The following is a 27914-nucleotide window of genomic DNA, read 5'->3' on the forward strand; positions in this document are numbered from 1 at the left end:
ACAGTTCTGGGAGCTAAGTCAGACCTTGGCCTCGTAAGCTCATCCTGGAGAATGTCCTAAGTGGGTGCCCCCCAAGTGCCATGATGTGGCAGACATGCCCAGAAGAAGACCTGGGAAAGGGTCGATGTATTTTCTCCCCAACCTTCCTACCTTGGAACCTGTCCAAGTGCTGAGAGCTCTAGGATCTCCTGTCATTTCTGACTTGGGACAAACAGCCAAGCCAAAGAGCTGTTGTAGGGTAATGGGCTCTGAAGCTCGGGCTCTGTGCTGAAGGGACCGCAACAGAGGGAGCGGGGATGATCTGTTCCAGGGTAAAGTTGGAGGAGGCATCAGAGGAAATCCACACATCTTCAAGCCTTCCAGAGGCGGCTGAGTGCTTTTGCTACAAGTGCTTTTGCTACAAGTGCTAAGCCTAGGCCTGGCCTCCACTGAAGACTGACTGAGGACTGTCACACCCTCCGCACAGCCAGGCTAAGACAAAAACAATGAATATGCATGAAGTTCATACTTTCCGTCGGGAGCTGTGCTAGGCACCGGGGAGCCAGAGGCTAACCAGGCACTTGCTTCCCTGCAGTCTGCACTCATGTACGGAGTGCAGAAAGGACCTCCCATCTCAGCTCCATGATCCCAGGACCCCAATCCAGGCAAAACCATGAGCGGAGTCTGCAAGTAGACCTGCAGGACTTTTTGCTAGTGTAGACAGGAAAGTAAAAGCATGAATCCTAGGAGGATCCAGAAGGGGAAGATTAGACCTCTGTAGCCAAGGATAGCCAGGGGTAGGAGGAGTTTAGCCTGTGGCCAGAAATCATTCTATCCATCCCTGGGTCAAGTGTCACCCGAGACCTTGGACAGCCAGGCCCTGCTAGTTCCAGGGAACAGGCTGTGATTCCAGGGCCAGACAAGCCCAGCTGGGGTGGGGTCTGTGAGTCTGTCCTTAGCCTCATAGCCTCATTTGCATATGGGGGAATTTCCTCCATTGATCCTGCAGGGAGGTGCAACCAGGGACTTTTGTCCCCCTCCCTTTGAAGCATTCTCTGTCTCTTCATTCCAATCTTGGGAAATGATTAAGGTGGGCAGAAGATGAACTTGTTACCCTAGGAGAAGGAAACCCTTGATCTCGTTCCAGGGCCCCTTGGACGCCTAGGATCTCGGCAGCATGGCACGAAGTCCCCCAGGAGTCCTAGTCAAGGCTGTATTGGCAGGCGGCTGGAGAGCAGGGCCAGAGGCCTCAGGGCCTGGGGATCCCAGAGGCTGCACATCATGAGCACAAAAAACAGAGTCATTGGAGGAGTTCATCTAGTGGGGCCAGGGGAATGAGGCAGGTGTAATGGAGGGGGAAGAAAGAAAGGGAGAGAGGAAGGAACACATAAATGACGTTTACTGAAAACCCATTTTGTGTCAGGAATGTCACTTTACTTATATAATTCAGTGTTTAGAAGCACCCTTTGCCATATTAACTCTTCTCATTTACAGTCAGGGAAACGGAGGCTCGGGCAGGTTAAGTGGCTTGCTCAAAACTCCAGTCGGGAACTGCAGAAATAGTGATTTGTGTGAAGCAAATTTCATGCTCTGCCCAAGACAGTCTACCAGTCCCAGAGAAAGAGAAGAAGATGGTGTGGCTCTTGGGCTCAAGTGTAGAAGTTCAGGGGTGCCTGGCTGGCTCAGTCAGTAGAACATGTGATTTTTGATCTCAGGGTTGTGGGTTTGAGCCCCATGTGAGGCCTGGAGGCTACTTAAAGAAAAAAAAAAAAAAGGAAAGTAGAAGTTTGGTTGTCTTTTCCCTCAACGCCTACCCAGCAGCCGCCCTGAAAGCTCCCCAGGGAAGGGTTAAGCCCTCCTCCTTGGCTCCGCACTACATTCTTCTGTGCTGAGCTCTGGCTGGCAGCCTGTGTCAGGACATGGGGGCAAGAAAGCAGAAAGGACATGGCCAGGGCACCTGGCAATGAATAATCAGTTTGTCCCGCCCTGCCTGCCCTAAGGCTGTGTAGTGAGGGGGGTGTAGGAGGGGAGATGGCCACCAGAGCCAGCACCTGAGGGCAAGGGGTGGGAGGGGGGGTGGGGGGTGAGGAAGCAGCTCGGGGTGAAGGGGTGGGGTCAGGACCCTGAAACTGAACTGTGTCTAGAGCTTGCTTTATCTCCCAGACAGTCGCTAGTTAAACAGAAACTTCAGAGGCTTTCCCCACTTGCCCCTGGTCACAGCCAAACCCCTAATCATCACAGCTTGGGGCTTGGCTCACCCATAAGATTTTATCCCAACCAAGTCCTAGGGTCCAGGGAGCCCTCCAGCTTGCTCATGCAGCTGCCCAGGGATGAGGATCCAGCAACGGTCTTAGGGAACAGCTTAGTGTGTCAGGGACTTAGGTGCCCTCATGCCTGGGATCCCCTGGGGAGGAGCAGACAGAGGATTGCCCTCCATGGGTTTCCCAGGCTCCTTCAGCCTCATCCCACTGCTGCTCGGCTCCTCAATTGCCTGCTCGAGTGATTCCAGTGCCAGGTTCTCTCCTCCAGCTCGGGGACACTCTGCTTGACCCCACAGGCTGGAATCAAACCTTCCTCCCCACCTTCCTTATGGGAAATTTTGCCCCACCTCCTTTCTGCCAAACCCGCTCCCTCACCTCCATCCTGGCCCTGCTCCAGAAGAAATCCCTTGTAAGACTTCTCTCTAGGAAGCCTCCTTTGACTCATCAAAGGCCTGCTGACTGCCCTCAAGTATTGCTGGTCTTCACACACTTCTGTCTGTTGCTTGGGTAGTCTTATCCCTTATGGATTTGATTTTATATCTGCTGTGTGTGTGTGTGTGTGTGTGTGTGTGTGTGTGTGTGTGTGTTTGTGTTCTGTCTCTTCCAGGGGACGGATCCAGAAACAATGGGTGGATCTTTCTGGAATCACATTTCTTTTTAAAAACTTAATTAAAATTAATAAATTTTAAGACAGAGAGAGAGAGAGTGCGCACAAGCAGGGAGAAACAGAGAGAGAGAGAGAGAGAGAGAGAGAGAGAGAGAAAATCCCAAGCAGGCTCCACACTGTCAGTGCAGAGCCCGATGCGGGGGCTCGAATTCATGATCCATGAGATCATGACCTGAACTGAAATCAAGAGTCAGTCGCTTAACTGACTGAGCCCCCCAGGAGCTCCTGAAGTGCCATAAAGAAGAAACTTCTGCATTGTTATATAGCATCTAAAATGGGAATGGGCTGCCTTGAATGGTCGAGGGTTTCAAAGAATAGCTCATTGTTCTGTTATGCCCAGACTTTAATATCACCCTCAAAAACCAGAGACCGCCAGGGAGGCTGAATCACGCATGCAAAAGCCAAGGGCTTTATTACGGGCTTATATAAGCACGGGCTCACAGACTCCACCAATGTCCATGTGGAGTGAGCCCCGAACAAAGTCAGGGTAGGGCTTTTATAAGTTTGGGAAGGGGGAGTTACAGGAAATTGTGCCACAGGTACAGTGATCCAATCATTATTATACAATATTATTGACAGCAGGTTTAACCATTCACCTTGCCTAGAGTATTTGTTACTTTTGGCGGGACCCAATCACAACATTTAGAGTATTGACCAATCACAGAGTGGGCCCAGGACCCTCATGTAGGGCGCGGCTAGTCTTAGCCTCCATCTTTAGGCCTGCCCTTAGATTGTTACAAGGGTGGTCCCTTTTGCCTTGGGCAATGTGTGCCCTTCTATTGTTTCATGGAGTCAGTTTCAGACCTGCATCCTTACAGTTCGTTAATGACAAATGCTTTGGAACATTAATTATGTCTGGCACATAGTAGGTATTCAATACACATTTGCTGAACAAATCCAATGCTCCTTACTCCCCTCCTACATTATGAAAAATTTGGGGTTTTGTTCCAATGGGGCCACCCAGTTGGCTCCTGAAAGTTAGGCTGATCTTGAAAGTATTCTGATGGGGGAACCCTGACCCAGAGGGCGATCTAGGTAAGTCAGCGAGGCCCTCTGATCGTCCCTGGAGGAGAGTAATGTCTATCCTGGTGCTGGCTGCCTGCTGGGAATCCTAGCAGAGGTGCTCTGGGATCTGGAAGGCAGAATCCTGCTGGTGGGATTATTGGATTCCTGGTTACTGGCTCGCTTCTATCAGTGTGGCATCCCGAACCTTTCCCTGAGTCTGAACATTCCCAGCTTGCTTCCGCTGAGCTGCAGAGGAGTAAGGAAAGGTGAGATAAACCTGAAACATGGCATTCTGGGGGAGCAGGTGGCCATGGCTGGGAGGGAGTGGTAGAGAGAGGCACCCCAAGGAAAGGAGCATCTGGGGATGGTTGAGAGTCTTCCCACTGACCACCTTGGCAGCTATAAACCTTCCTGTTGTTGAGAAATTCGAGGTTTCCTTACCCTCTTGCCCCCGTTGAAGGATTTTGATATCATGGAGCAAGTAGGATTTGGGGAGTAGTTTTATGCCTCTGCTTGCCATTTATTTGTTCTTAAGTTTATTTATTTATTTTGAGAGAGACATAGACAACACAAGTAGGGGAGGGGCAGAGAGAGAGAGAGAGAGAGAGAAAGAGAGAATCCCAAGCAGACTCCACACTGTCAGCACAGAGCCCGATGTGGGACTTGAACCCACGAAGCCATGAAATCACGACATGAGCCGAAACCAAGAGTCAGATGCTTAGCCAACTGAGCCACCCAGGTATCCCCGACCCTCTTCATTCTTTTTTTTTTTTAATGTTTTTACTTATTATTGAGACAGAAATAGAGCATGAGTGGGGGAAGGACAGAGAGAGAGGGAGACACAGAATCTGAAGCAGGTTCCAGGCTCTGAGCTGGCAGCATAGGGCCTGATACGGTGTTTGAACCCATGAACCAGGAGATCATGACCTGAGCTGAAGTCGGACGCCTAACCTACTGAGCCACCCAGGTGCCCCCGACCCTCTTTATTCTTTAAAAAAATTTTTTAATGTTTTATTTATTTTTGAGAGAGAGGAGAGAAAGAGAGACAGAGCGAGCAGGGAAGGGTCAGAGAGAGAAGGAGACAAAGAATCCGAAGACAGGCTCCAGGCTCTGAGCTGTCAGCACAGAGCCTGACGCGGGGCTTGAACCCACGAACCCTGCGATCATGACCTGAGCCGAAGTCAGATGCTTAACCGACTGAGCCACCCAGGCGCCCCCCTCTTTATTCTTAAACATATATATCAAACATCTGCTGAATGCCAAGTGCTGAGGAAGCAGACAGGAAGATACCAGAGTTCAGTGAGTCTGTGATCTGGGAGCTCCCCAGGGTCAGTGTTCCACCCCTTGCCCCTCTCCAGTCACAGCCTGAGGGCTTTGCAGAGAGGCACTCCCTACCCCCTCACCCCTGGGACTCAGTACATGCTGCTTCTCCAAGTACAGCCTGCACCAGAATCCTTGGCACAATTTGCTAAAACATGGACCACTGGTCTCCCCTCCAGAGTTTCTGGCTGGGCAGGTCAGGGTGGGGCTTGAGAACGTGCATTTCAAGTAAGTTTGCAGGTGTTAGTGAACCACTGAAATATATTATTGTAGAAGTCTTACCTTTAAAAAGTTTTGAAATTTATTTTTTTTAAGTTTATTTATTCATTTTGAGAGCGAGAGACCACATGAGTAGGGGAGGGGTAGAGAGAGGGAAAGAGAGAATCCCAAGCAAGCTCTGTACTGCTAACACAGAGCCTGACGTGGGGCTCGATCCCATGAACTGTGGGATCACGACCTGAGCTGATATCAAGAGTCGAACGCTTGAAAAAAATAAGAAAGGGGTTGTATGCTTAATGGACTGAACCACCTAGGAGCCCCTTACCTTTTAAAAAGAATTTTTTTAATGTTTATTTATTGGGGGGGCAGAGAGCAAGGGAGACAGAGAATCCCAAGCAGGCTCCATGCTGTCAGCGTAGACTTACACAGGGCTCCATTTCACGAATCCTGAGATTGTGACCTGAGCCTATACCAAGAGTTGGACACTTAACAGACTGAGCCACATGGGCACCCCCAAAGTCTTACCTTTTAAAAAAAATACTGGAGCGCCTGAGTGGCTCAGTCGGTTAAGCCTCCGACTTTGGCTCAGGTCATGATCTCACATTCATGGGTTCAAGCTCCTTGTCAGGCTCTGTGCTGACAGCTCAGAGCCTGGATCCTGCTTCCGATTCTGTGTCTCCCTCTCTCTCTACCCTTCCTCCATTCATGCTCTGTCTCTCTCTGTCTCAAAGATAAATAAAATTAAAAAAAATTTTAATGCTTATTTATTTTATTTTATTTTTAATGTTTTTTTTTTTAAATTTATTTTTGAGAGAGAAAGAGAGCATGAGCAGGGGAAGGTCAGAGAGAGAGAGAGAGACACAGAATCCTGACAGGCTTCAGGCTCTGAGCTGTCAGCATAAAGCCTGACATGCGGCTCGAACCCACGAACCTTGAGATCATGACCTAAGCTCAAGTCAGATGCTTAAAGACTGAGCCACCCAGGTGCCCCTATTTATTTTTGATAGAGAGCTCAAGCAGAGGAGGGGCAGAGAGAGGGAGACAGGATCTGAAGTGTGCTCTGTGCTGACTGCAGACAGCCCAATGTAGGGCTTGAACCCAAGAACCATGAGATGATGACCTGAGCTGAAGTTGGATGCTTAACTGACTGAGCCACCCATCCACCCCGTGATGTCTTACCTTTTTATAGTGCCTTTACCGTGCCCATATTTCATTGCTATAGCATCCTTGGGCGGGAGACAATACTCCGTACCTTTCACCAAGGAGAAAACAGGACAGGAGAGGTTCTGTGACACCATGGCATCCTCCTCTTTTCCTCCTTGTCCTCACAGTTCATAGTTATGTTGGGTGGGGCTTAGTGTTTTCAGGGGCTGCCTCCTTTACTCAAATGGCAATTTCAGGAAGGCAGAGGTCATGGCTGTGTTGTCCACTGTTTCCGGAGTATCTAAGATAATGCCTGGCACATAGTAGGTGCTTAATAGGTATTTGTAAAATAACTGAAGGCGTGATTATTGATATTACAGGGCTAGCTAGTAGCTAGTAGAACCTCGCCTTCCCATTTGTGGTCCATCCTCCAGAGCAGGACCACAAGGCCCCTGGGGCCCAGGTGCCCAGAGTACAGAGACTGGCACAGTGGAGTCCAGTGGGGTCAGAAGTGTCTACACCTCCTCTGCCCCTAGTCTGATGCCAGCTGCAGGCCAGAGGGCAGTCCCTACTCAGGCCGAGAACCCAGCAGTGGGGAGCCCAGTCTCAGCATTGCCATTCCCGCTTCTTTGGCTGCCTCCTGCCTCTCTGTGGTCCAGTTTCCAAATCTGCACCATGGAGAGAATAGCATCCTGCCTCTCAGGTCGTGGCAAGAGTTAAATGAGGTACCGTGACCACTAGCACGTACACAGTACCTACTATGTGCCAGTTCTTGTTCTAGTGAGTTACACAAATGAACTCCTTTCATCTCCACAACAAGCCTATGAGTGTCAGATGAAGAAACTGAGGCACAGAAAGGTTAAGTGCTTGACCAAAGTCACACACACACACACACACACACACACACATGACCAGTAAGTGGCAGAGCCATTTAAGGAGTCACGTCCAGACTAGTTCCAGAGTATTCTCTTCGTGGAGAATATACGGTGGATGGAACTCACTCAGCAAAATGTTGGCTCCTATTATTTTCTAGGGCAGCGCTTCCACAGCACCCCAGAGGCCCTCACCTCATTTACTGCCAAGGGACAGTCCCAGCCAGCTCTCCTACCCTGTCCTACCCTACTACCTTTTCTGCCAGGATTGGGGAAATTCCCAGGGAGAAGAATGGGGAATTCCTGGAATCAGGGAGAGATATTCCTAAGGGCTAGGGAAGATTTTGCCTTCTGCTTGGTATGTATAATGCATAAGGGAGGCGCTTCTGGCTGGTCCAAGGAGAAGATTCCAGCAAGGCAGAAGCAGAGAAGGGAGAAGAGCATCTCGGGGGGACCCTTGTTGGGTGCCCTCGGAGGGGTGGGGTGAAACGGTAGGTAGGGAATAAGTGAGACACCATTCCTCTTGGTACGGGGCCTGGGAACCCACCCACTCATGGCGTCAGAAGGCCTCCTCAGACAGCTACAGAAAGTCTGTGGACAGGGCTTGGGCAGGGTGGGGTCCATAGAATAGGAGGGAGAGGCCTTCCTTAACTTCCATCACTGAACATCTGGTTCCACCTAGTGGCCTCTGACGTTCCAACTGTCCTAACAGATCCAAGGAGGCTCAGGACCAGTGGGAGGGGGGGCTCTTTCAGTGGGTCAGTGTTTCTTGAGCCCCTACTCTGGGCAAGGCACACTCTGTGGTGCAATGGGGCATATTTGTGAGTGATATTCATGAGTGTAAGGAAGGAGATGCGGGCTAGCATTTTCTCACCTCACCACATGCCAGCCCTGGGCTGAAGGCGGAGCACTGGGGGTCAGTGCCTGGCCTTGACTGTCCTGGATTTCAGTGTCCACTTCTGAAAAATAAGAGGGATGGTATAGATCATCCTTAGGATCTCCTCCTGGATAAAAATCCTGCAAGGTCCTATCACAGAGTGGTTCAGAGTTTCAGCTCTGCAGGTAGACAAACCTGCATTTGGTTGCCAGCTGGTGATCATGAGCTACGCGGCTTGGACAAGTTACTTTACCTCTCTGAGCCCAGGGTAATCATGTAAAGATCAAGTATGATAATTATATCAAGTGTTTAGCACATGGCCTAGGACTTTCTGAAAGCTCAATAAATGGTGGTGATGATACATATGGATGGTGACTCTATTTACCAAAATGGCTGTACCACAAGGCAGCAGGTGGTCTCAGCAACACCACTCCAAGTGCCATGGGCGTTTGGAAGGATCTGACTCACTCAGGCTCAGGTCCTAGAGTCAGTTCTACAGCGGGGTTAAGGAAGCAAAATCCCGGGGCGCCTGGGGAGCTCAGTTGGTTAAGCATTAGACTCTTAATTTTGGCTCAGGTCATGGTCTCACAGTTCATGGGATCGAGCCCTGCGTTGGGCTGCATGCTGCTGGTGCAGACTCTGCTTGGGATTCTCTCTCCCTTCTCTCTGCCCCTTTCCAACTTGCACTGCCTCTCAAACAGAGAAACTTTAAAAAAATTACCCCCTCCCCCACAAATCCAAGGGCGGACCCCACGATGTTTGGGATGAGGGCTGGTGACCCATGCATCTCCTCCAGCCCCTCTTCCACTCCTTCTGAGGATGTAGAGCCTGAGTCCTGGGCTCTCCTCTCTGCTGTGGGGGTCAGGGAGGCGCTGGCGACAAAGGGGACAGCTGAATCCTCGGCTGACATAACTTCTAGGTAGACCTCTACGGCTTCGTTGTGACACTGAACCACGGACAAGTCAGCCCTGCAGCCACCTTTGTCTCCTGTCTCCACAGAAGAAATGGACAGTAAGAAGCCAGAAATATAAAAATTCCATAAATTTGTTTTATGATTTTTTAATGTTTGTTTATTTTTGAGAGAGAGAGACAGAGGGCAAGCAGAGGAGAGGCAGAGAGAGAGAGGGAGACACAGAATCCGAAGCAGGCTCCAGGCTCTGAGCCATCAGCACAGAGCCTGACACCGGGCTTGAACTCACAGACCACTCAGATCATGACCTGAGTCGAAGTTGGACACTTAACCGACTACACCATGTGGGCGCCGCAGAAAGATACAAAATTTTAAAAGCTGAAGATGCTCCCTGACCTTTCTGAGTGTATGTTGGTCTTCTTCTTTTTTGCTTCTTCTCTTCTTCCTCTTCCTATTTTTCTTGGGATTCCTATTTTTGATCAGCAGGTTGGGGCCCCTCTGGGTAGGACGGAGGCTTTCCTGGTCAGGAAGTCTTCCAGGAAAGTCACTTTCAAGTTGATCTGCCTGTGAGGTCCTGGTTAATGTTTGCTGACTGCCTAAGTGACTTTCAACTCCAGCCACAGGAATCCAGTTGCTCTTCTCTTGCTCCAGCTACGAGGAGCACCGCACCTGCTGTCTCCTCATTTTCAGTCCATTCTCTTCCTGTGCCCCTTCCCCCACCCTGTGTGCTCTCTGCACTCTCTCTGGCCCCCTGGCCCACCCTCCTATCTCTAGGTGCAGCTCTAGCCTTTCTTGGGAACTGCAAATAATTCCTTTAAGCCGAGGCTTTCGTCCACCCTCACGCCAGGTTCTTCCCCACACAGGGAAGTGTCTCACTGTCCCCCCCAGCCCAGGGATCAGCCTTGACCTGTCCCTCCTCCCCCACACAGCCAAAGCCCCGCAATGCTGGCCGTTTCCCTGCACTCTGCTCTCTGCCACCCTCCAGACGGCTCCTGCCTCCCATCCTCCTGCGTGCGTCCTCCTGTGCCTGCCTGCCATGACCCCCACTGCCCATAAGGGAGCCCCCTAAGTGACCTAATCAAGTCCCTGTTCCTCAGGTAGCAGCTTGTGACACTGTCCACTGCTTTCCGGATAAATGTAAGCTCCTCGGCCTGGTGTACAAAGTCCCTCCCAGGCTCCTTGCTCCAAGCTCCTGGGCTCTCTCTCTGCAGTCCCCTGCATTCCGCCCCCCTTGACGTTCTTGCTGGCTCTCAGGTGCGTGGCCTACTCTAGCATCTCTAAGTCTTTGCACATGTTGTGTTTTCTGCCTGGAGCACTACCCTCCCTGCGGTCTGTCTGGCAAGCTCACAGCCATTTCTCAGGAAGCATTCAAATGCTCCCTCTTCTGGGAGGCCTTCCAGATCTCTCCAGGCTCCTTTGGGTTCAGACTTGTCCTTTGTCTTTCACAGCATCTACAACGCTGAATTGCGATTATTTATTTACATATCCCTTTCTCCCTCTGGACTGAAAGCTCCTTGGTGGCCAAGGTCTTTTCTGTATTTGTTTTCTGTCTGGAGCGTAGCAGGTGCTCAGTAAATATTGGTCATTGCAAATGTCCATCCATCTCGCGTCTGGGTCAGAATGTGGTTTTAAATGTTTGATTCAGCTGCTTTCTGAGGGGAGTTTGTGTGGTTAGCAGGCAGGCAGATGGGCTCACTCCTTCCTGTTGAGTTCAAAGCTCTGGAGTCAGATCCGGGTCTGGGGCCTGGCTCTGCCGTGTATCAGCTGTGTGGTAAGCGGCAGAAAGCCTTGAAACTGGTAGTAATAGCATTTACCCCACAGAGCTATTATGCGGGTTCATAAGCCGAGTGCTAGGATCCAGGGAATGTTTGATAAATGACAGTTACAAATGTAGGCACTGCCTCAGCACTGCCACCTGGGGCAGAGTCTGAAGGCCTGTGTTCTAGTTCCTGGTGTACCTCTCCACACCGTGGGACCCTAGGCAGGCCACCTCCCTTCTCTGGGCTCCAGCCTCCTCTTCAGCGGCTGGGCGCTGGTGGCCTCTGAGGGCTCTGCAGGTCTGACCTGCTGGTGCCCCGTGGGGCCCGAGGACAAGTATCCTGGAGGGCGAGATGAATGCTCTATGTCCAGCAGAGGGCCCTGAACGGCCCCTGGCCAGCGAGGCGGGAGGGAGCAGCTCGGGTCCACTGGAGCAGGCTGGCGATGCCACGCCTGACTGGAGGCGGACCAAGCGGCCAGCTGCCTCTCGCCGGTCAGCCCGGCACTTGGGTCCCTCGCTGACACCTGCTCTTCGTGGAGCAGCTCCCTTGTGCTTGTCCGGCTATGCAGTGGCCGTGGCCGCTGGCCGTCTCTCTTGCTGTGGTGTTGGCTGTGGGGCCGAGCAGAGCGGCCGAGGGTGCCGCCCTGCACTCAGGCAGGCACAGAGCCGAGGGCCAGGAGCAGCAGAGCCGGTTCAAGAGAGGCACTGAGGATGACGAGGCCAGGGAGGTGCAGCAGTATGTGCCTGAGGAGTGGGCTGAGTACCCGCGGCCCATCCACCCTGCTGGCCCACAGCCCACCGAACCCTGGGTGGCCACCAGCCCCAACCCAGACAAGGATGGGGGCAGCCCAGGTGGCAGGCAGGAGCCTCGGGGAAATCTGACGGGGACGCCGGGTCAGAGGCTGCAGATTCAGAATCCCCTGTACCCGGTGACCGAGAGCTCCTACGGTGCTTATGCTATCATGCTCCTGGCCCTGGTGCTGTTTGCGGTGGGCATCGTGGGTAACCTGTCGGTCATGTGCATTGTGTGGCACAGCTACTACCTGAAGAGTGCCTGGAACTCCATCCTCGCCAGCCTGGCCCTCTGGGATTTTCTGGTCCTCTTTTTCTGCCTCCCTGTTGTTATCTTCAATGAGATCACCAAGCAGAGGTTGCTGGGTGACGTTTCTTGCCGGGCCGTGCCCTTCATGGAGGTGAGTGTGTGTCCTGCCGGAGCGCAGCTCTGGGGCAGCAAATCCGTCAGGCTGTCCGAAGTGGGACATGTGGGTTTGCAGGACCCCAGAGACCCGGAGTTCTGTCTTGCTTCTCCTCCAATTTGGGCAAGGCGACAAATGCTGTATTGGTTCCTAGTGGCTCCCAGGTAAACCGAGGCACCTAGGGGGAGTAAGAAGGTGTGTGGGAGCCCTGCGGACCAGCCCCAGCCTGGTCTCTTACTTCAGGAGCAGCCTCAAGGCAGATCTCTCCCCCTTTCTCCTTACTTTGAGCTGTCCCCTCCCTGCCTTAACACCCCTCTGCCTTTCCACCCAAGAAATCACTCTGTCTGCTGTGTCTCCCTTTTCCCCTTGTGTGCCAAGCCGCTGCCCTGCACCCACAGCTCCCCTTTCGACTCCTGAATATCCTGCTCCTCTAAGCATGTGTGGAGGGAGAGCCCAGTCTTCCGCAGCTCCCCCAGATCCAGTCAGTATCTACTCCTCTTGAACACAAACACCAGAAGGAAAGTCCCTTCCTTACTGTGACAGTTGTTGTTCCTCTCTAAAAGGGAAGACCTAGTCTGGATGCTAGAGCCTGGGGGTGGGGGGCTTAGTGTCAGCTATGTCTCTGACATACTGGGTATCACTGGGGCAGGTCACATCTCCTGTCCAATTTGCTAATTGCCCAACCATGGGGTAGACCAGATGGCCCTACTGGCAGGTTCATTCCACAATTCTAAAATGTACCACTGTCTTCATTTTTGGAAGTTTCCACCTCAAGACAGGCACATGGGAGATGATGCATGTATATAGATCCTATACAGAGATCCTAATCCAAACATTACAAAAATATACCAAAATATGTGCATCTATGTAAGACCCGGCAAGGCCACTGTGTCTACATAGGAGCACAAAATAAGCAAGCAATATTTTAAATTTTGGCTATGCTGGGCGGGGGGGGGCTACTAAATGAGGACTGGAGTAACTGTGGCCTCCCCATGAGGGCTGCTGCTCTTCCGGAGAGCTGATGATGTTGTGGAACAGGGGTGATTTGCCTGATGGAGATGGAATCAGGATTGGGCGTTTGGACATAGGTTCTCTTCCCAACTCTGTCCCCAGTTTGCTGTATATTAGTGATGATTTCATATTTGGACAGACTGAGGCTCAGCATTTTGGTGAAGCCCTTTGCGTCCTTCCCAACCCAGGGAGACAGCCTAAGCATGGCCCAGAGGTATTTCGACCTGAAAGAAGACCCTATGGCTGGGGCTAGCCTCGGCTTCTTAGTTATCATCTGGAGCTCACAACCCAGGTGCGCTGTGAGAGGTTGGACAGGAGGACTAGATTAGGAACCAGGCTTTGCCCCTCACTAGCTGAGTGACCTAGGTCAGCTAAATCTGTCTAAATCTCATCTGTTTCCCCCATCTGTACGCTGGGAATAATAACAATAACTATCTGAATGAATTCTTGAAGGTTTAAATGGGAAATATCGACAATGTCCTTAGAATTAAAATAATTCAGTAAGTGGTGGGTTTTACCAGGGAAAGGTCCAAGGGCAGGGGAGGAGGAGGGCAGATGCATGTGAACTCTTGTGTGCATGAAAGCCTGCCCTGCCTGACCGTGGGTCTCAGCACACCTAATACTAGGCTGTGGCCCACATCCTCCTGGGCCACTTGCTCCACACCTCCTGGAGGATGGAGATGGTCCATGAGCTGACAGAGGCTCCCTTTAGGCTGGGGGATGGGCAGGAGTTGAGGGAAAAATACTCTGGCCCAGAAGCCTTCTATGGGGAGGGTCCAAGGAAGGCCCGCAGGAGGGAGCAGGAGAAGGCAACTTGGAATTGTTTTGTTTTATTTTTGGTTTTGTCCAAGCCCCAAGGCTGCTCTTCCGCAGGCCTGGGCTCCCCCTGCCAAGGGAGTGGGGGGTGCTGTTTCTTACAAAGATCACTTGGGGGCTGTGCTAATTAGCCAAGGACTGTGCTCCTCCAGCCAGAGGGGGGAAGAATTTGGACAGAAGGGAGGATCTGAGCACAAACCCTGCATGTGGTTGAGGATCATCTGATAGCTTGGGAGGGCTCTCCTCTTCCTCTCTTCTCTCTGGAACTTTCTTCCCCTGCTGCTCTGGCTTCTTTCTCTTGGCTCACAGAGTGATTTTGCTGTGTGCTCAATGAATAGCATCAGGGCGGGTGGGCACAGGCTGTTTTGGAGGAAGGCTGCTTCCTCACACAGCCAGGCCCCGGCTTTCTTGGATAGGATGAAGAGAGTGAGGATGTGAGTGTGTGTGTGTGTGTGTGTGTGTGTGTGTGTGTGTGTGTGAGCCATGTTTCAAAAACCTTTCACCTGATGCACATAATGGGATCATGGGATCTGGGGATGGAAGGACGTGCAAAGACCCAGCTCCTATGCCTTTGTCTTGATTCTTCATTAGAGAAGATATTCCAGAGTCTCTCAGAAAGCACACGGGTCTGGGGGACCCAGGCCATTCATTCCCTAGTCCAAGAGGCAAAGAAGCAGGGTGAAAAGAGCCAGGCCAGTCTGCGTGTGGATTTCAACTCTGCCATCCACCAGACCACTCACCGTGCCTGAACCATTGTCTTCATCCGCACGATGCTTGGCAGCAAGGATTTGGTGTTGTATGTGAAGTGCTTGACGTGCGGAAAATTCTCCCTAAATGGTGGCTGTCTGTACTCTCATTTCTACCCTTACCACCCTGGTCCAGGCTAAGCCAGAAGCCAAGCCTCCTCTCTTGCCTCCTGGGTCTGACCACGCCCTTCTCTCCTCCTCTGCACCTTTGCCCACAGGTCTCCTCCCTGGGAGTCACCACCTTCAGCCTCTGCGCCCTGGGCATTGACCGCTTCCAAGTGACTACCAGCACACTCCCAAAGGTGAGGCCGATCGAGCGTTGCCAATCCATCCTGGCCAAGCTGGCCGTCATCTGGGTGGGCTCTATGATCCTGGCTGTGCCCGAGCTCCTGCTGTGGCAACTGTCGCAGGAGTCTGCTCCCACCACGGGCACTGTAGACTCATGCATCACGAAACCCTCTGCCAGCCTGCCCGAGTCCCTCTACTCACTGGTGATGACCTACCAGAACGCCCGCATGTGGTGGTACTTTGGCTGCTACTTCTGCCTGCCCATCCTCTTCACGGTCACCTGCCAGCTGGTGACGTGGCGGGTGCGGAGCCCTCCCAGGAGGAAGCCTGAGTGCCGGGCAGGCAAACACGAGCAGTGTGAGAGCCAGCTCAACAGCACCGTGGTGGGCCTGACTGTGGTCTACGCCCTCTGCACCCTCCCTGAGAATGTCTGCAACATCGTGGTGGCCTACCTCTCCACCGAGCTCACTCGCCAGACCCTGGACCTCCTGGGCCTCATCAACCAGTTCTCCATCTTCTTCAAGGGAGCCGTCACCCCTGTGCTCTTGCTGTGTATCTGCAAGCCGCTGGGCCGGGCCTTCCTGGGCTGCTGCTGCTGCTGCTGTGCCGAGTGCGGAGGCACCTCAGAGACCTCGGCTGCCGGAGGCTCGGACAACAAACTCAAGACCGAGCTGCCCTCCTCCATCTACTTCCACAAGCCCAGGGAGTCACCCCCGCTTCTGCCCCTGGGCACGCCTTGCTGAGACCAGGCTGCAGTCTGGGATGGGGGGTGGGGGGAGGCATGGGAGCAGGGGCAAGGCGGGGCGGGGAGGGTGCCCCCTGCCTGTGTCTGGGTTTCTGGCCCCATAGGTCTTGCTTCTCTGCCCATCTTGCTGTTTGGAGGCGGACTTGGTTCTTCTTGTTGGGGATTGGGGATGTCAAAGCCCCTTCCCCAGCAGGGCCTTCCCTGTCTGTCTCTTGGGGTCCTCCAGCTGCGTCCTCAGTGAGCAGTAATGCTTCTGGGTCCTTAGAACTGCCTAGAAACTCTCAGTCCCCCAGCTGGGAGCCAGCACTTCACCTGTCTCTGTCTTGGAATCTGCTATCCTTTAGTTGGCATTGCCTTCTGACTCTTATCCGTCTTAGAATAGGGGGCCCTCTGGGGGCCAGTCCTGCCTGGCTTTTCTTGGCCAGGTCTGCCCCGGCCCTAGACACCTCCTCCTCCTCCTGGCACCTTCTCTTCTTCCGGAGGATTTTTCTTTCTTTCCTCTTCCTTCTCTGACATATCCTGGATTGCCCTGTGCACTGCCCCCCTCCCCGGGTAGGTATCCCCCTGTAGAAAGCCCTTCTCCAAAAACAATAAACTAGGTAGAACCATCCCTGTGCCCACTGGAGTTTCTTGTGCCACATCCTGACAGTGCCCGGATGCACCTGGCCCTTCTCCAGGACAGGTGGCACCCTGAGAGCATGCCTCCTGGCCACATTTGGCCCTTTGTGGCCTCTGGCTGATGTCCTGCCCAGCCTATGGCTCTATGGCTTTTGAGGGGCAGACCGGATGAAGGACTTGGGAGGTAGCGTGCTGTCTTTGTCCTGGCCTGAGCCGAGCATCCTTGGGAAGTCAAAAGCCTGCAAACTTAGCTCTTCTGGAGCCCCCACCTCTGTCCCCCTCCTCCACAAAGCCCCCATTTTAAAGAAACCAGCAGCCTTCCCTCGGTGAGCCTGGGGCCTTCCAGCCTTTCTGACTCTGAGAGCTGTTCTTGTTCCGTTTCTTAGAACAGACTGTTTTGCCTGTAGACGGCCCAGCTGCCTGTTCCCTGTCTGCCCCCACCCCACCCCCCCTCCCCTCCCTGGCAGCCAGAACTCCATTCTGTGCCCCCAGAGACCCCCTCCGCTCCTCCTGCTGGCCCTGCCCCAAGTATCCTACTTCTGCCAGGTCCCCTCTGGGGTCCTTCCAAAGTCCCCCTCCACCCTGTTGGAGCCTAGAGGAGCTGGAACAGGGCCAACCAGGAGGGACACCTCAGCCTAGGCCGCAGATCACTCCCTGCCTCGTAAGCTGGGCTTTGTCTCAAATACTGCTCTGGATCCCGCCAGCAACTTCTGCCCACCAGATCCACCTAGAACATCCGAACGGGGCCTCAGAAGGGATGGTGAGGGACAGAGGTTGCTGAGTGCACTGGGCTCCATTCTTCTCTGACCACCCCGCCCACACCCCTTGGCCTCTGGCCGGCCCGGTCCTAAGCCTCCTTCCCCTCTCTCTTGGGGATCTTAATGGCCTTGTTCTCTCTTTCTGGCACCCACCCCCAGGACGGGTGACGCCAAGAGAGAGGGAGGCCGTTGCTAAGTGATGGAGCTGCCATGCGCACACTTTGTGCTGGGGAAGGACACCCACCCATTTCTCAGCAGACCTGTTGCCACAGTGACCGAAGCCCTCAGCTTTGTCTGTAGAAACTTAAGATGGGTGGGTGGGGGGCAGGCTGGAGAGGGAGCCAAAGGCAGGCTTGCTGCATTGAGGATACAGGGGCCATTTTCTTCACACCCTCCCCCAACTCCCTCTCTACCCCCACCCTCACCCCCAGTTCTAGATGCACCAGTAACTTCTTATGGGAGGTAGGGAGGGGGCCTGGGGTGAACTGAGGTGAAGTCTGGCGGGGGGGGGGGTGCTGAGGATGGAAGGCTGAGGGCAGGGGAGGGGGCAACTAGACATCCTGTTTGGAGGACTTTTCCACAGAAGGCACTGCCTCACCCCTGCCTCTCCCTCTTGCTGGTTGGCCAGCTCAGAGCTGATGAGAGGGGGAAGATGGTGTCTCCGAGGCCCTGCCACTAGCCCTGCCTTCCATGCCTGCCAACGTGAATGGCTTGCAAGATTAGTCAGCAGGCCAGCAGGGCCTTGGGAAAGAGCCACTGTCCCTCTAGCCTGGGCCAGCTGGGGGAACAATGTGGCATTTGTTGCTCAGGGGTCCCAGGCTTCTGGTGGTGGGGCATGTTGGCACAGTGGTGGTTGTTGGATTTGAGCTGGGATGCTCAGAGGCAGCACGGACATTCTCCCTCCCCCTCAGAGCAAACTTTTGACCAGCCCTCAGACCCCGAGGCCGGGGTGGGAGAGGGCAACCCGCTCCCCCTTCAGCTGGAAGTTGGGGACAGAGAGCACATGCACTTTGCATTGAGAATCACCTCCCTCCAACTGGACTGGATGCGGTCATTGAGCCTCTGAGTTTCCTCATCTGTAAAATGGGAACAACCCCTCTCTCACAAAGGGCTGCAGTCATTAAACGAGACAAGATGTATAAAGCATCTGGCATGATGCCTGTCACCTTTTCTTCCTTCTTTTCAGAAATGAACTCTCTAGTACTACAGAATAAGCTTGCCAGGGTACTTCCCAAACTCTCCAGGCTATGGGACTTCAAAGGGTCCCAAACAATGATTTACATATATACGCACAGTCTGTTCCCTGCCCAACTCCCACAAATTCTTTAGGTCCTATTAGGTGCCTGCTGTGTGCAGGCACTGTGGTAGGATGATGCCTGCTTGCTGGTACCAGCTCCTCCTGGCTAAGCTCTAAGCTCAGATGTTACCCTTTATCCGGGGATTCAGGACGGGGAAAGGCAGGTCAGCCCTGACACCTGGCCTGTCCTGCTCCCCACATGAGTGACTGTCAGGCGTCTTCCAGCCTCCTAGGCCAAGGGCAACCCCCTGTGACCTCTGTGGCCAGTAGAGCACAGGGTTAGCCTGGCCCCAGCGTCAACCTCTTTAACCAGGGGGGACGTTTCCTATTCCTCGGGAGCTGGAAGACACCCTAAAATCATTTTGCTCCATTTGACAAATTCCATCCACATTCTTTCCTCTAACTCCTCTGGCAAAGGGGAACTACCTCTCCAGTTAAGTCATTTTTGACTAGAAAGTCCTTCCTGGAGGAAGCCCTGGGAACCTGGAAGGGGCTAGAGAAGTTCAGAGTCAACAGGGCAGGCCCAGGATCCTGGAGGCCAAAGACCCTGAGCCCTGGTATCCCTGCTCCCAGATCTAAGGGAACCATGGCTGCTTCTTCCTTCAGAGGCAGGAGGAGAGGACGCGAAAACGGAGCTGCTGGAGAAGCCCGCTCGCCTCTCCAGAGAGAACGCAAGGCTGAAGGGGGCGGAGCAGGGAAAGGCGGGGCGTTCCTGCCAAACTGGGTCAAGATGGCCCCGGACTTGGGTAAGCGGGGCCTGCAAGGCTCTGAAGCAGCAGCTGTGGGCAAGGAGGAGGGAGGGGGCCGGCGCTGAAGGTTGGGGTCAAGTCGGGGAAAGGACTGCGATGGGGCAGAGGAGTAAGGGTACAGCCTCTCCCCGGAAACCAGTGGCACAGACACCAACAGAGAAGCCGGGAAGGAGGGCAGCCAGCGGGCTCCGCAGGCCCGGCAGCGCCCCCTGGAGGACGGTGCGCTGTGGCTGCAGATAGGGCTCTGAATGGACGCTGGGGAGGCGCAGGCCCACCCTCCCGCCGCCGCAGGGCCCCAAGCCCCAGGCAGGTCCTTAAACAGACTTCCTCCTTAGCTATCCCCCCCTCCCCACCCTGGCAGCCGAGCTCCGAGCCGACCGCGTGCGAGTGTGACGAGGGAGGGGGAGGGAGGCCCGGCAAGGCCCGGCACACGTGCAGGAGGCCGCTTTGTGAAGTGCCATTGTGTGCCCGGTGTGAGCGCGTGCCTCCCTCTCTGGGGCTGTTTGTGCCCAGCGTGCGGGCCTGCCATCCGACGGACAAATAACCGGCCCCATACACCCCCTCCAACACAAAAGTGGTCATTTATTCGTGTTGTTAGGAGGCCAAAAAATGTACAGTTACAAGAATCATTTTCCAAACAGAGGTTAAATATGAGCTGAAAAGTGTAAAAAAAGGAAGAGGAACATCACTTTACAAATCATTAAACAAACCAACAGAAAACAAAACCCAAAGAACCAACCCCCCCATGCTGAGTTCTCTCCTTGTGCAACTCTGCAAAATGAGAACAGAAAATGAGGTGGCCCATGGAGTTGGGGGCCCTCAGAAGGGGCAGGAGCTGGGAGCCAGGAACGGGCAGGAGGGGCTGCTGGGGCGCCAAGGAGGCTGGCCTCCTGCCCCTTCAGCCTGGTGGTCTCTGGCACTCCGTCGTGCCTGGTGGCCCTGCTGAGGCTGGGGGCAGATAGGGACCCCTCTGGAGGCTCCAGTCAGCCTGTGACATTCAAGCCCTACAGGGACGAGCCAGATTGGGAAGTGGAAACGAACAGGACGTGGGGATGCAAGGGCCAGCCTTCACTTTCCTAATCTGAACCTGCCCCAAGCCAACTCTGCATCCCTTGCCTTCCTTCCAGACCGCCTCCCTCCCAGATCCTGACAGGCCCCTGCAGCATCAAATGGTTGATTTTAGTCTTTGCTTAAATTAAAAAATTAAAATATATATACATATATATACTGTACACAGAGGACAATAACAGAAGAGTGTTGAAAAGGGCAGTGTAGGAGTGGGGCCCAGGAGAGAGGAGGGCAGGGGCTGTGGGGCCAGGGCTGTTAAGGGTCCGGAAGCAGGGTGGGCAAAGGGCAGAGGGAAGGGGGAGGGCGAGAGGTTAGGGGGCCAGAATGGGAGTAGTTTATTTTACAATAAAATCAGGAGTTCAAACCTCAGCAGAACAGGACTCTGGGATCCCCAGAGGGCCCCTCCCCACACCAAGTGAGAAAGGGCGGGCTTAGGGGGGACGGCAGGGTGGGCGGGGAGCTCGGCTTCAGGTTTGGATGACAGCAGGTCCCTGGTCCGAGGGGGAAGGACCGCAGTCTCAGCTTCTCCGTGACTTTGAGTGTTGAATAAGCCACTGTAGGGTGATATCTGGGTGGGGGACAACAGAGAAGTTTATAGGCCTTCTAGTTCGTGCTGGGGAGGTGGAGCAAACACCTTAGGGACTAGCGTAAGCCCAGGGCTTCCAAAACCGCAACTGGGGATCAACTCTAAGGGTACCAAAAGCCCAGAGCCACCAAGCTCCAAACAGCCCCAGATGAGGGGTGGGGGGCACCTGGGTGGCATGAAAGACAGAGTCATGGGCCGTCACAGCCAGGAGGGGCCTGGGAATTGCCTGATCCAACCCTGTAACGTTACAGTGGGGGAAGCAAGGCCCAAGGAAGGGAGCGATTTGCCTAAGATCAAATAACCAGTCAAGGGCAGAGCTGGGTAATGTTCAGAATCTGAGCTTCCCGAATGCCCGCCTACCCCAGGAGAACCATAGAGCTCTGGGCTTCAAGAAAAGTTGTGGAGTGAAAACCTTTAAGAGTCACTGCACTAGAACACCCACAAGTGCCTCTCTGCTCCTCCCCTCACCCCGAGGCTATTCCCAGAATGCCAGCAACTCCCCCATACCCACGCGCACCAATGTTGTCCTTTTCTTTGCAGGAAATGGAGTAGCAGCAGATCTCTCGGTCCTGGATGGCAGAAAGATTCCTGGGGGGAAACCAGAGTAGAACCTGCTGAGGCTAGGACTGCCCAGGGGGCCTGGGGCTGGGGGCGCCAGAGTCCTTTACTAGCTCTGGAGCTACAATGGGGAGGGCGAGGCTCCCGGAAAGGTGGGCTCTGCTGCCATCATGTGGCAGCAGCAAGCCGGCTCCCAGTCCTCGGCCTGGGGAATTTGGGGAGCGGGGAGGAAGGACTGAGAAGAGTCACCAAACTCACATTTTCTCAATCAGCTCCTTCTCATCCAGTGCTCCTGGAAGGTCTCGCTTGTTACCCAGGACTAAGACCTACAGAGGAGGACAGAGACGAGGTCCAGGGCAGCCCAGCCAGGTTGTCCATTTCCGCCCCCCACCTCAGCAGTGCCTGGCCTTCCCCTGCCTCTAGCCAGGCCCCGGTGACTTCCCCGAGGGCTCCCTTCCCGCCCACTCCACCGGGCTGCTGACCGGAATGCCCTGCAGCTGGGGCTTGTCCAGTAGGTTGTGCAACTCATTCTTGGAGGCCTCGATCTTCTCCTGGTCCGCGGCATCCACCATGTACCTGGGGACAGCAGGGTGGGAACAAGCAGGCTGACACTACAGGCTGAGAGGTAGGAAGAGAAGGATCTGCTGTTTGCGGGAGAAAACATCTTGTTTGGGCTTGGTCACCTCTGGATCTGTAGGCTACCTGGGCCTCCTCCAGGGCCTGCCATTATCCCGTCATCCAAAGTCCCCTCTGGAGAAGCTGTCACATGGGGGGTGAAGCTTTTGGCTCTTTAAGATTAGGTGTAAATCCCTCCCAAAGTGACCCTCTTAAGTCTTCATGGGAAGACTAGCTATGGGTGAGTGAAAAAAAGCAAAGGATGCCCAGAAGACTTTCTTGCAGCAAGATACTTTTAAAAACTGAGGTCAGGGGTGCCTGGGCGGTTCAGTGGGCTGAGGGACCGACTCAGCTCAGGTCATGATCTCGCAGTCTGTGAGTTCAAGCCCTGTGTTGGGCTCTGAGCTGACGGCCCAGAGCCAGGAGCCTGTTTCAGATTCTGTGTCTCCCTCTCTCTCTAACCCTGCCCCACTCACACTCTGTCTCTCTCTCTCTCAAAAATAATAAACATTAAAAAAAATTTTTTTTAATGAGGTCAAAAACAATGGAAACGAAACAATCTTTTGTTTGGGCAAATAAATGTAGGATAAAATTATTTTTAAAAAGCAAAGGAATGAACCATTTAAATTGCACAAAATTCAGGAGAGCAGTGACTCCAAACTGGGAGGGGCAGGAGACACAGGTACTTTCAGCTGGTTGATGCCCTGGTTACCAGATTGGCTGGGAGGTGCCCAGAGTGTTTTGCAGATAAGAAACACACAGCACACAAAGTAAAGGCAGGCTGTGTACGGACAGTGCGTTGTGAACCCAGCACTATGACGGATCCAGTTCTGGGGCTGTGGCCCCTGCAGGTAGTGAGATTGTGGGCGGGGCGGGGGCGGGGAGCCAGGCGAGGCTGAGTCTGGCCAACCAGCCTGGCCCTGCACTTACACAATGGCACTCACTCCTCGGCAGTAGCGCTCCCACATGCTGCGGAATCGGGGCTGTCCCCCAATGTCCCAGAGCTGAGCAAGAAGAGGGTGACACGGTCTCAGCAGCAAGCAGGCAATCAAACCCATCTTGGCTTCCAAGTCCCCCTCCCCGCTCTCCCCTAACCCCCTCCCCTGCCCAGGGATTCACTTGCTGTCCAGTCCTTCTGTCTCTGCAGCCCTCTGACCACCTCAGGGGTCTTGTGCTCTTTTCCCCACTATCCAAGCCTTTGCTTTCCTTCAGCATCTCCTCCCAAGGATCACCAATGCCCTCCCCAACTCCTTCTGGGTGCCCTGCCCTGACATGCACATGCATGCACGGCTCTTCTGTGGCCCGAGCAGTGGCCGGAGCTGTGGCTTCCTGCCACTCACCTTGATGGTCACGTTCCCTTTGGTGATTTTGCGCATGTTGAAACCCACAGTGGGGATCATGTCCTCATTGAACTGTCCTGACTGGGAGGAAGAGTCAGAATTGGAAAAGAGGATAAACTCAGATGCACGGGATCTCTGGCGGCCATGGCCACATGGGGGGGGGGCGTGGGGGGGGAAGCATGGGGCCGTCTCCAGAGCGTCTCTTAGTTTCAGGCAGGATGGCCATAAACCCCTCAGGTGTCCCCCTGATTCCCGGGGCTCTCCTATGAATAAGAGGCCTGTCTTCTCGGGGCAAACTCCAAGTCTCTCAGCCCAGACTGAGAAAAAATTTCTTCCTAAAGTCTAATCTACATCCCTCTATTGGTTCAGGAGCCCCTTTACTGCATTTAGTCTCCAGTGGAGCAGAAGAACTACCTCCGACGAAAGAACTTCAAACAGGTCACGGTAAACAGTGAGGGATGATCTCAAGGGGAGCTGACAGATCTTCAAAGGGGCACTAAATATTTTGAGGGAAGGTAAATTGGCCACCCCAACATGCAACGCTCACTGAGTAATTTCTGGATTATCTGGTGGTTCTGGTCGGTTCGTACTACACTCCATTCGTTAGGATGGCTAATCAACACTCTATCCTCCCTATTGACTTAGGCGTCTCCCCACTAGACTGAGACCTTCCTGGGGAGGGTATCATGCCTCCAATAGCAACATTAGCAAATGTTTGCTGCATAGTTAGGAGTTGACTATAATTCCATATCCTATAACCCATTTTCAAATTCTAATGATCTTCATTCCTCCCCCCTCTAAACTGTCTCCAAGATTGCTCTAAACTAGCCCCAGGCCTGAAGTAAGGCCAGATCAAACTTGCTCCAAGGTCGCTTCCATGTTCACATGTAGGATACTTCTGCTTACAACCCCCCACCCCCACTTCCCCAGATGCAGAAGATGGGGCTTACTTAACCTTTAATCTGAGGGTGACAGCCTTGTCTCTGTACCATGCCACTTTCTTCCACTAGGTGGTGGGAATAATTTATCTCAGGTCACGTTAGGAAGTCAGGGGCTCTGAGCCTCAGCCAAGGTGTAAGAGACAATGATTTCTTATTCAGAGCCTGTAGGCCTGAATGAAGGCTTCCTGAGGATCCATCCAAATGAGAGCGATTGATTCCCTTTCATGTGCAGGAATCACCTCAACTCTTTCACCAAGAAGCTCTTGCAAGTGAGAACTGAGTCCTCATGACTGAGGTTCATGACAAAGTAGAGAAAGGGTTCCTAACCTGAGGGCCAGGGATGGGCTGCAGAGAGTCCCTGAGCCCCAAATGAAATTGCACCCAATGTGCATGCACAAAATTTTTGTTTGTATGGACACTTCCCTGGGGAAAGGGTCTCTGATTTTATCAGTTATCAAAAGGGCCCAAGAGCCCTGAAGGAATCACTGAGGGGAAGGGAGCATCCTGAAGAAGAACGGCTTCGTTTCCAGCTAAGCATGGAGACCCTAAACACATGTGGTCTAATTTCCAAACCCCAGCAAGGCCCCAGGGACGGGGTAGGGGCACCTGCTGGACCAAAGTCCCCTCCTTCCCCTCGGGGCTGCTGTAGAACATAAGGGTCTCAATAAGAGAGCCCAGGTTTTGTTAATCATTCATCATGGAGGAGCTTGGACAAGGCCTCTCTGGGCCTCAAGCTTTCCCTCTGTGAAATGGGGAGAAGGGTTTTTGTTTCCTAGAATCTGGCAAATAAGGCTCACAAAGTGCTTGGGAATGGAAATGGTCTGGATATCGCATGAGGCGTCACCTGGGATCTCTGGAAAGTAGAAGATTCACAGGCTCCCATATAAATGAAAAGCCTGGCCTGGAAGAATGTGATTTCCGGCTAGGAGAACCTCCTCTGGCACCCAAATAGCCAGTTCAGCTGTGAATTGAAGCTAAGTTGGAACCAGATTATGACTTCATTTCCCTGTTAATGCCTCCTGATCTCAGAAGCTTTTCATTTAAAGGTCGGAAGTCACCCTGAAGTCATGTGACCTAACCTCTCCATCTCCGACTTGAATATCCCCTTGGCTCATTGCAGGGGGGGTGCTGGTTCCGCCTCTGAAAATTTTGCATAAATGAGTCAAAAATCCATTTTCCTATAACTTCCATCTCTTGTTCCAAAGACTTGGGTACCCCAAGACTAGTTCCTTTATAGGACAGTCCTTTACATTTTTAAATATTTGAAAATGGCTCTCTTTTTTCCCCCTCAGGCAAAACATCTCCTACGTTCTACATCACAACTTTTTGAGAGGAACTCAACAGAACACTTTCAGGTGCTTAGGAGAATTGTGAAGTCTCTATATAATTTTTTTTCCAGTTCACATTAGCCTGCTGAGTAGTTAGACCCAGAAACTCAATTCCTCTGTACAGTCAGACCTCATAGAGTGAGCAGAAAAAGCCAAATGGGGGGAAAAATAACGGAGACAAACAGATGCCAAATGAGCAGGCAAAGGTGATTCAGAAAGTCAGTGGTGGGCATAGGAACAAAGGCCAGGGGTCCTGATCCTTCACTTCTTTCTGAAAGACAGTCTACCATGGTTATACCCCAGGTGGGCAGAAATGCCCCCGAGGGAGCCCGGGAGGGTCGGAAAACACCAGCTCCCCTGATGCTAAAACTCCCACTCAGGTCCACACGGGGTGGTTTTTCTTGGGAAGCCTCTTTAAAGGGAAATTTTGCTTGTACTTTTAGGACGGGTGAGCCAAAGTGCCAAGTTGAATATCAAAGGGGGAAATGCATGAGCTAAGAGTGGGCATAAATTCCCTGGACATCACACAGACTCTGACCCGGCAGTGTAAACATGTGACTCTTGGGTTCTGTTCCTGGGTCTGATCCTGTTTTGGATATGATGGAGGTCTAAGGGAGGCCCTCTTGACCAGGAAATGGAACCCATCTGGGTAGCTGTGCATCTCTGCCCAGGAGCACGACTTTCCTGGGGACTGGAGGTGACACCTAGGCTAAGTCATTAGAGCAGCAGCAACGTGTTCCTCCTCTTGGCCTTGCCCTGGAGACCTCTCCCAGATCGAAATGCCTAGAAGCCAAGGCATCCCAGCCTGCAGGATCAGAGTCCAGGCTTCTGTTCCTGCCCAAGGGGCCCAAGAGCCCAAGTCAATGTCAAATCTAACTAGGAGGCCAAACTCTCAGACAGGAGCCCAGGGGCATAGGTTGGCTAGGAAACCATCATGCCAAAATATCCAGCGGGGGCCTGAAGGTCCTGCCCTGTTGCATGAGGAGCCAGGAACCACTGGGTGGAGAAAGGGGCAGAGGTCATTTGCAAAACATGTTTGGAAAAGGAAGCCAGTGCCTGACTATGTGACCACAGGGTACCCGCAGCTCCAGGCTCCAGCCTTCCTCTGCCCTCCTGCTTCTGGGATGCTCCTTCTGGGATGCTGAGAGCCATCAGGGGGCCCTCTTCTTCCGGGACGGGCAACCACACAGAGAGGTACCTAGGCAGACTGGCCGTACTTCTTTGCTAACCTACATCATCGGCATTTTGGGCCAGTGTGTGGCCAATCCACAATTCTCAGAAGCCCCAATCTGGGGACTGGGCCCCGGCCCGGACAACCGCAGCACCTGTCCCAAGCCTCCCTCAGCCCCACACGCCCAGTCCAGCCAAGCTCTTTACTGCAGGCCGCAGCCATTACTGCAGCCTCAGCTCACACACCCATGGAGCTCATCTTCCCTTTTTGTGAGACAGACTTTAACTCCTTCCCCACCACTCCCTGGCGTTGAAAGACTCACAATTGCCCACCTCCGTCTCGACTACCCAAAGCCCTCAGAGCCACTGTCCCCCATGTCCCTAGAGCGGGCAATGCCCCTCCAACTCATCCTCTGGTCCGGGGCACCCCCTGCTGCAACTTCTGAGCTAGGCGGAGACTCCAAACTCCCTTTATGATGCCATCCTCCCTGGACCCCCAGCTAAGACGCCGCGGGTTCCTGGAGAGATGGAATCTGGGCTGGTGCCAAGGGCCTCTGCTGATGCCACTACCCCCAAGGGACACCTCCCCTCCCCCTCAACATCGCCAGGGCTTCCCCTTCCGGCAGAGAGGGGTTAAAGCCTCGGGGTGGGGCTGGGCTTGCCCAGGCCCCCTCTCCAAGCTGCGCTAGCCGCCAGGTCCCGCCACCCTCCGCACGCGGGGCGAAGAGGCCCGAGCACTTTCGCCCCGTCATGCCCCCTTGCGCTGGGACCGGAGGGAGCCTGTCTCTGCAGGCGGTGGATCCCTCCTGCCTCGTGACCCCCTGGGGCCGCCAGTCCCAGGGTCCCAGCCGGTGTCCTCGTCCCCCTTCCCCCGCCCCCAGCCGTGCCATCCCGGCCCGGGCGGGACAGCGGGTCGCGCGCCACCCAGGTCTCTCACGGGGCCGTGCTAGGCCCCAAGCGCTCGGGCCCGCTCCTCCCCCGCCCGGCACCCGGCGGTGCCCGGCCATGCCAGGCGGCGACCCCGGCTCACCAGGGCGCGGCGCAGGCCGACACAGGCCCGAACCTCGTCCGG

At 53.8% G+C, this 27914-nt stretch overlaps 2 protein-coding genes across 5 annotated transcripts; one reads left to right on the plus strand and one right to left on the minus strand.

The window, feature by feature from the left end:
• The first annotated feature begins 11461 nt into the window (after positions 1 to 11461).
• GPR37L1 (G protein-coupled receptor 37 like 1) lies at positions 11462 to 16424 on the plus strand. Its single transcript, XM_029935462.1, has 2 exons — positions 11462 to 12205; positions 15000 to 16424. The coding sequence occupies exons 1-2, from the start codon at positions 11576 to 11578 to the stop codon at positions 15810 to 15812; spliced, it is 1443 nt and encodes a 480-aa protein (XP_029791322.1). The 5' UTR covers positions 11462 to 11575; the 3' UTR covers positions 15813 to 16424.
• A 3374-nt stretch (positions 16425 to 19798) lies between these two features.
• On the minus strand, positions 19799 to 27336 carry ARL8A (ADP ribosylation factor like GTPase 8A). Of its 4 annotated transcripts, none has more exons than XM_029935465.1 (7): positions 27176 to 27336; positions 23404 to 23484; positions 22994 to 23067; positions 21931 to 22024; positions 21707 to 21774; positions 21408 to 21501; positions 19799 to 20872 (listed from the first exon to the last, which is right to left on the minus strand). In XM_029935465.1, the coding sequence occupies exons 2-7, from the start codon at positions 23461 to 23463 to the stop codon at positions 20645 to 20647; spliced, it is 618 nt and encodes a 205-aa protein (XP_029791325.1). In that variant the 5' UTR covers positions 23464 to 23484; positions 27176 to 27336; the 3' UTR covers positions 19799 to 20644. The 4 variants fall into 4 exon arrangements, with proteins under 4 accessions (XP_029791325.1, XP_029791324.1, XP_029791323.1 ...); XM_029935464.1 differs by having other exon boundaries at positions 27166 to 27335; XM_029935463.1 differs by lacking the exon at positions 27176 to 27336 and adding an exon at positions 25189 to 26021.
• Positions 27337 to 27914: the final 578 nt, after the last annotated feature.

Source organism: Suricata suricatta, chromosome 3, assembly GCF_006229205.1.
Source record: "Suricata suricatta isolate VVHF042 chromosome 3, meerkat_22Aug2017_6uvM2_HiC, whole genome shotgun sequence".
Lineage (NCBI taxonomy): Eukaryota > Metazoa > Chordata > Mammalia > Carnivora > Herpestidae > Suricata > Suricata suricatta.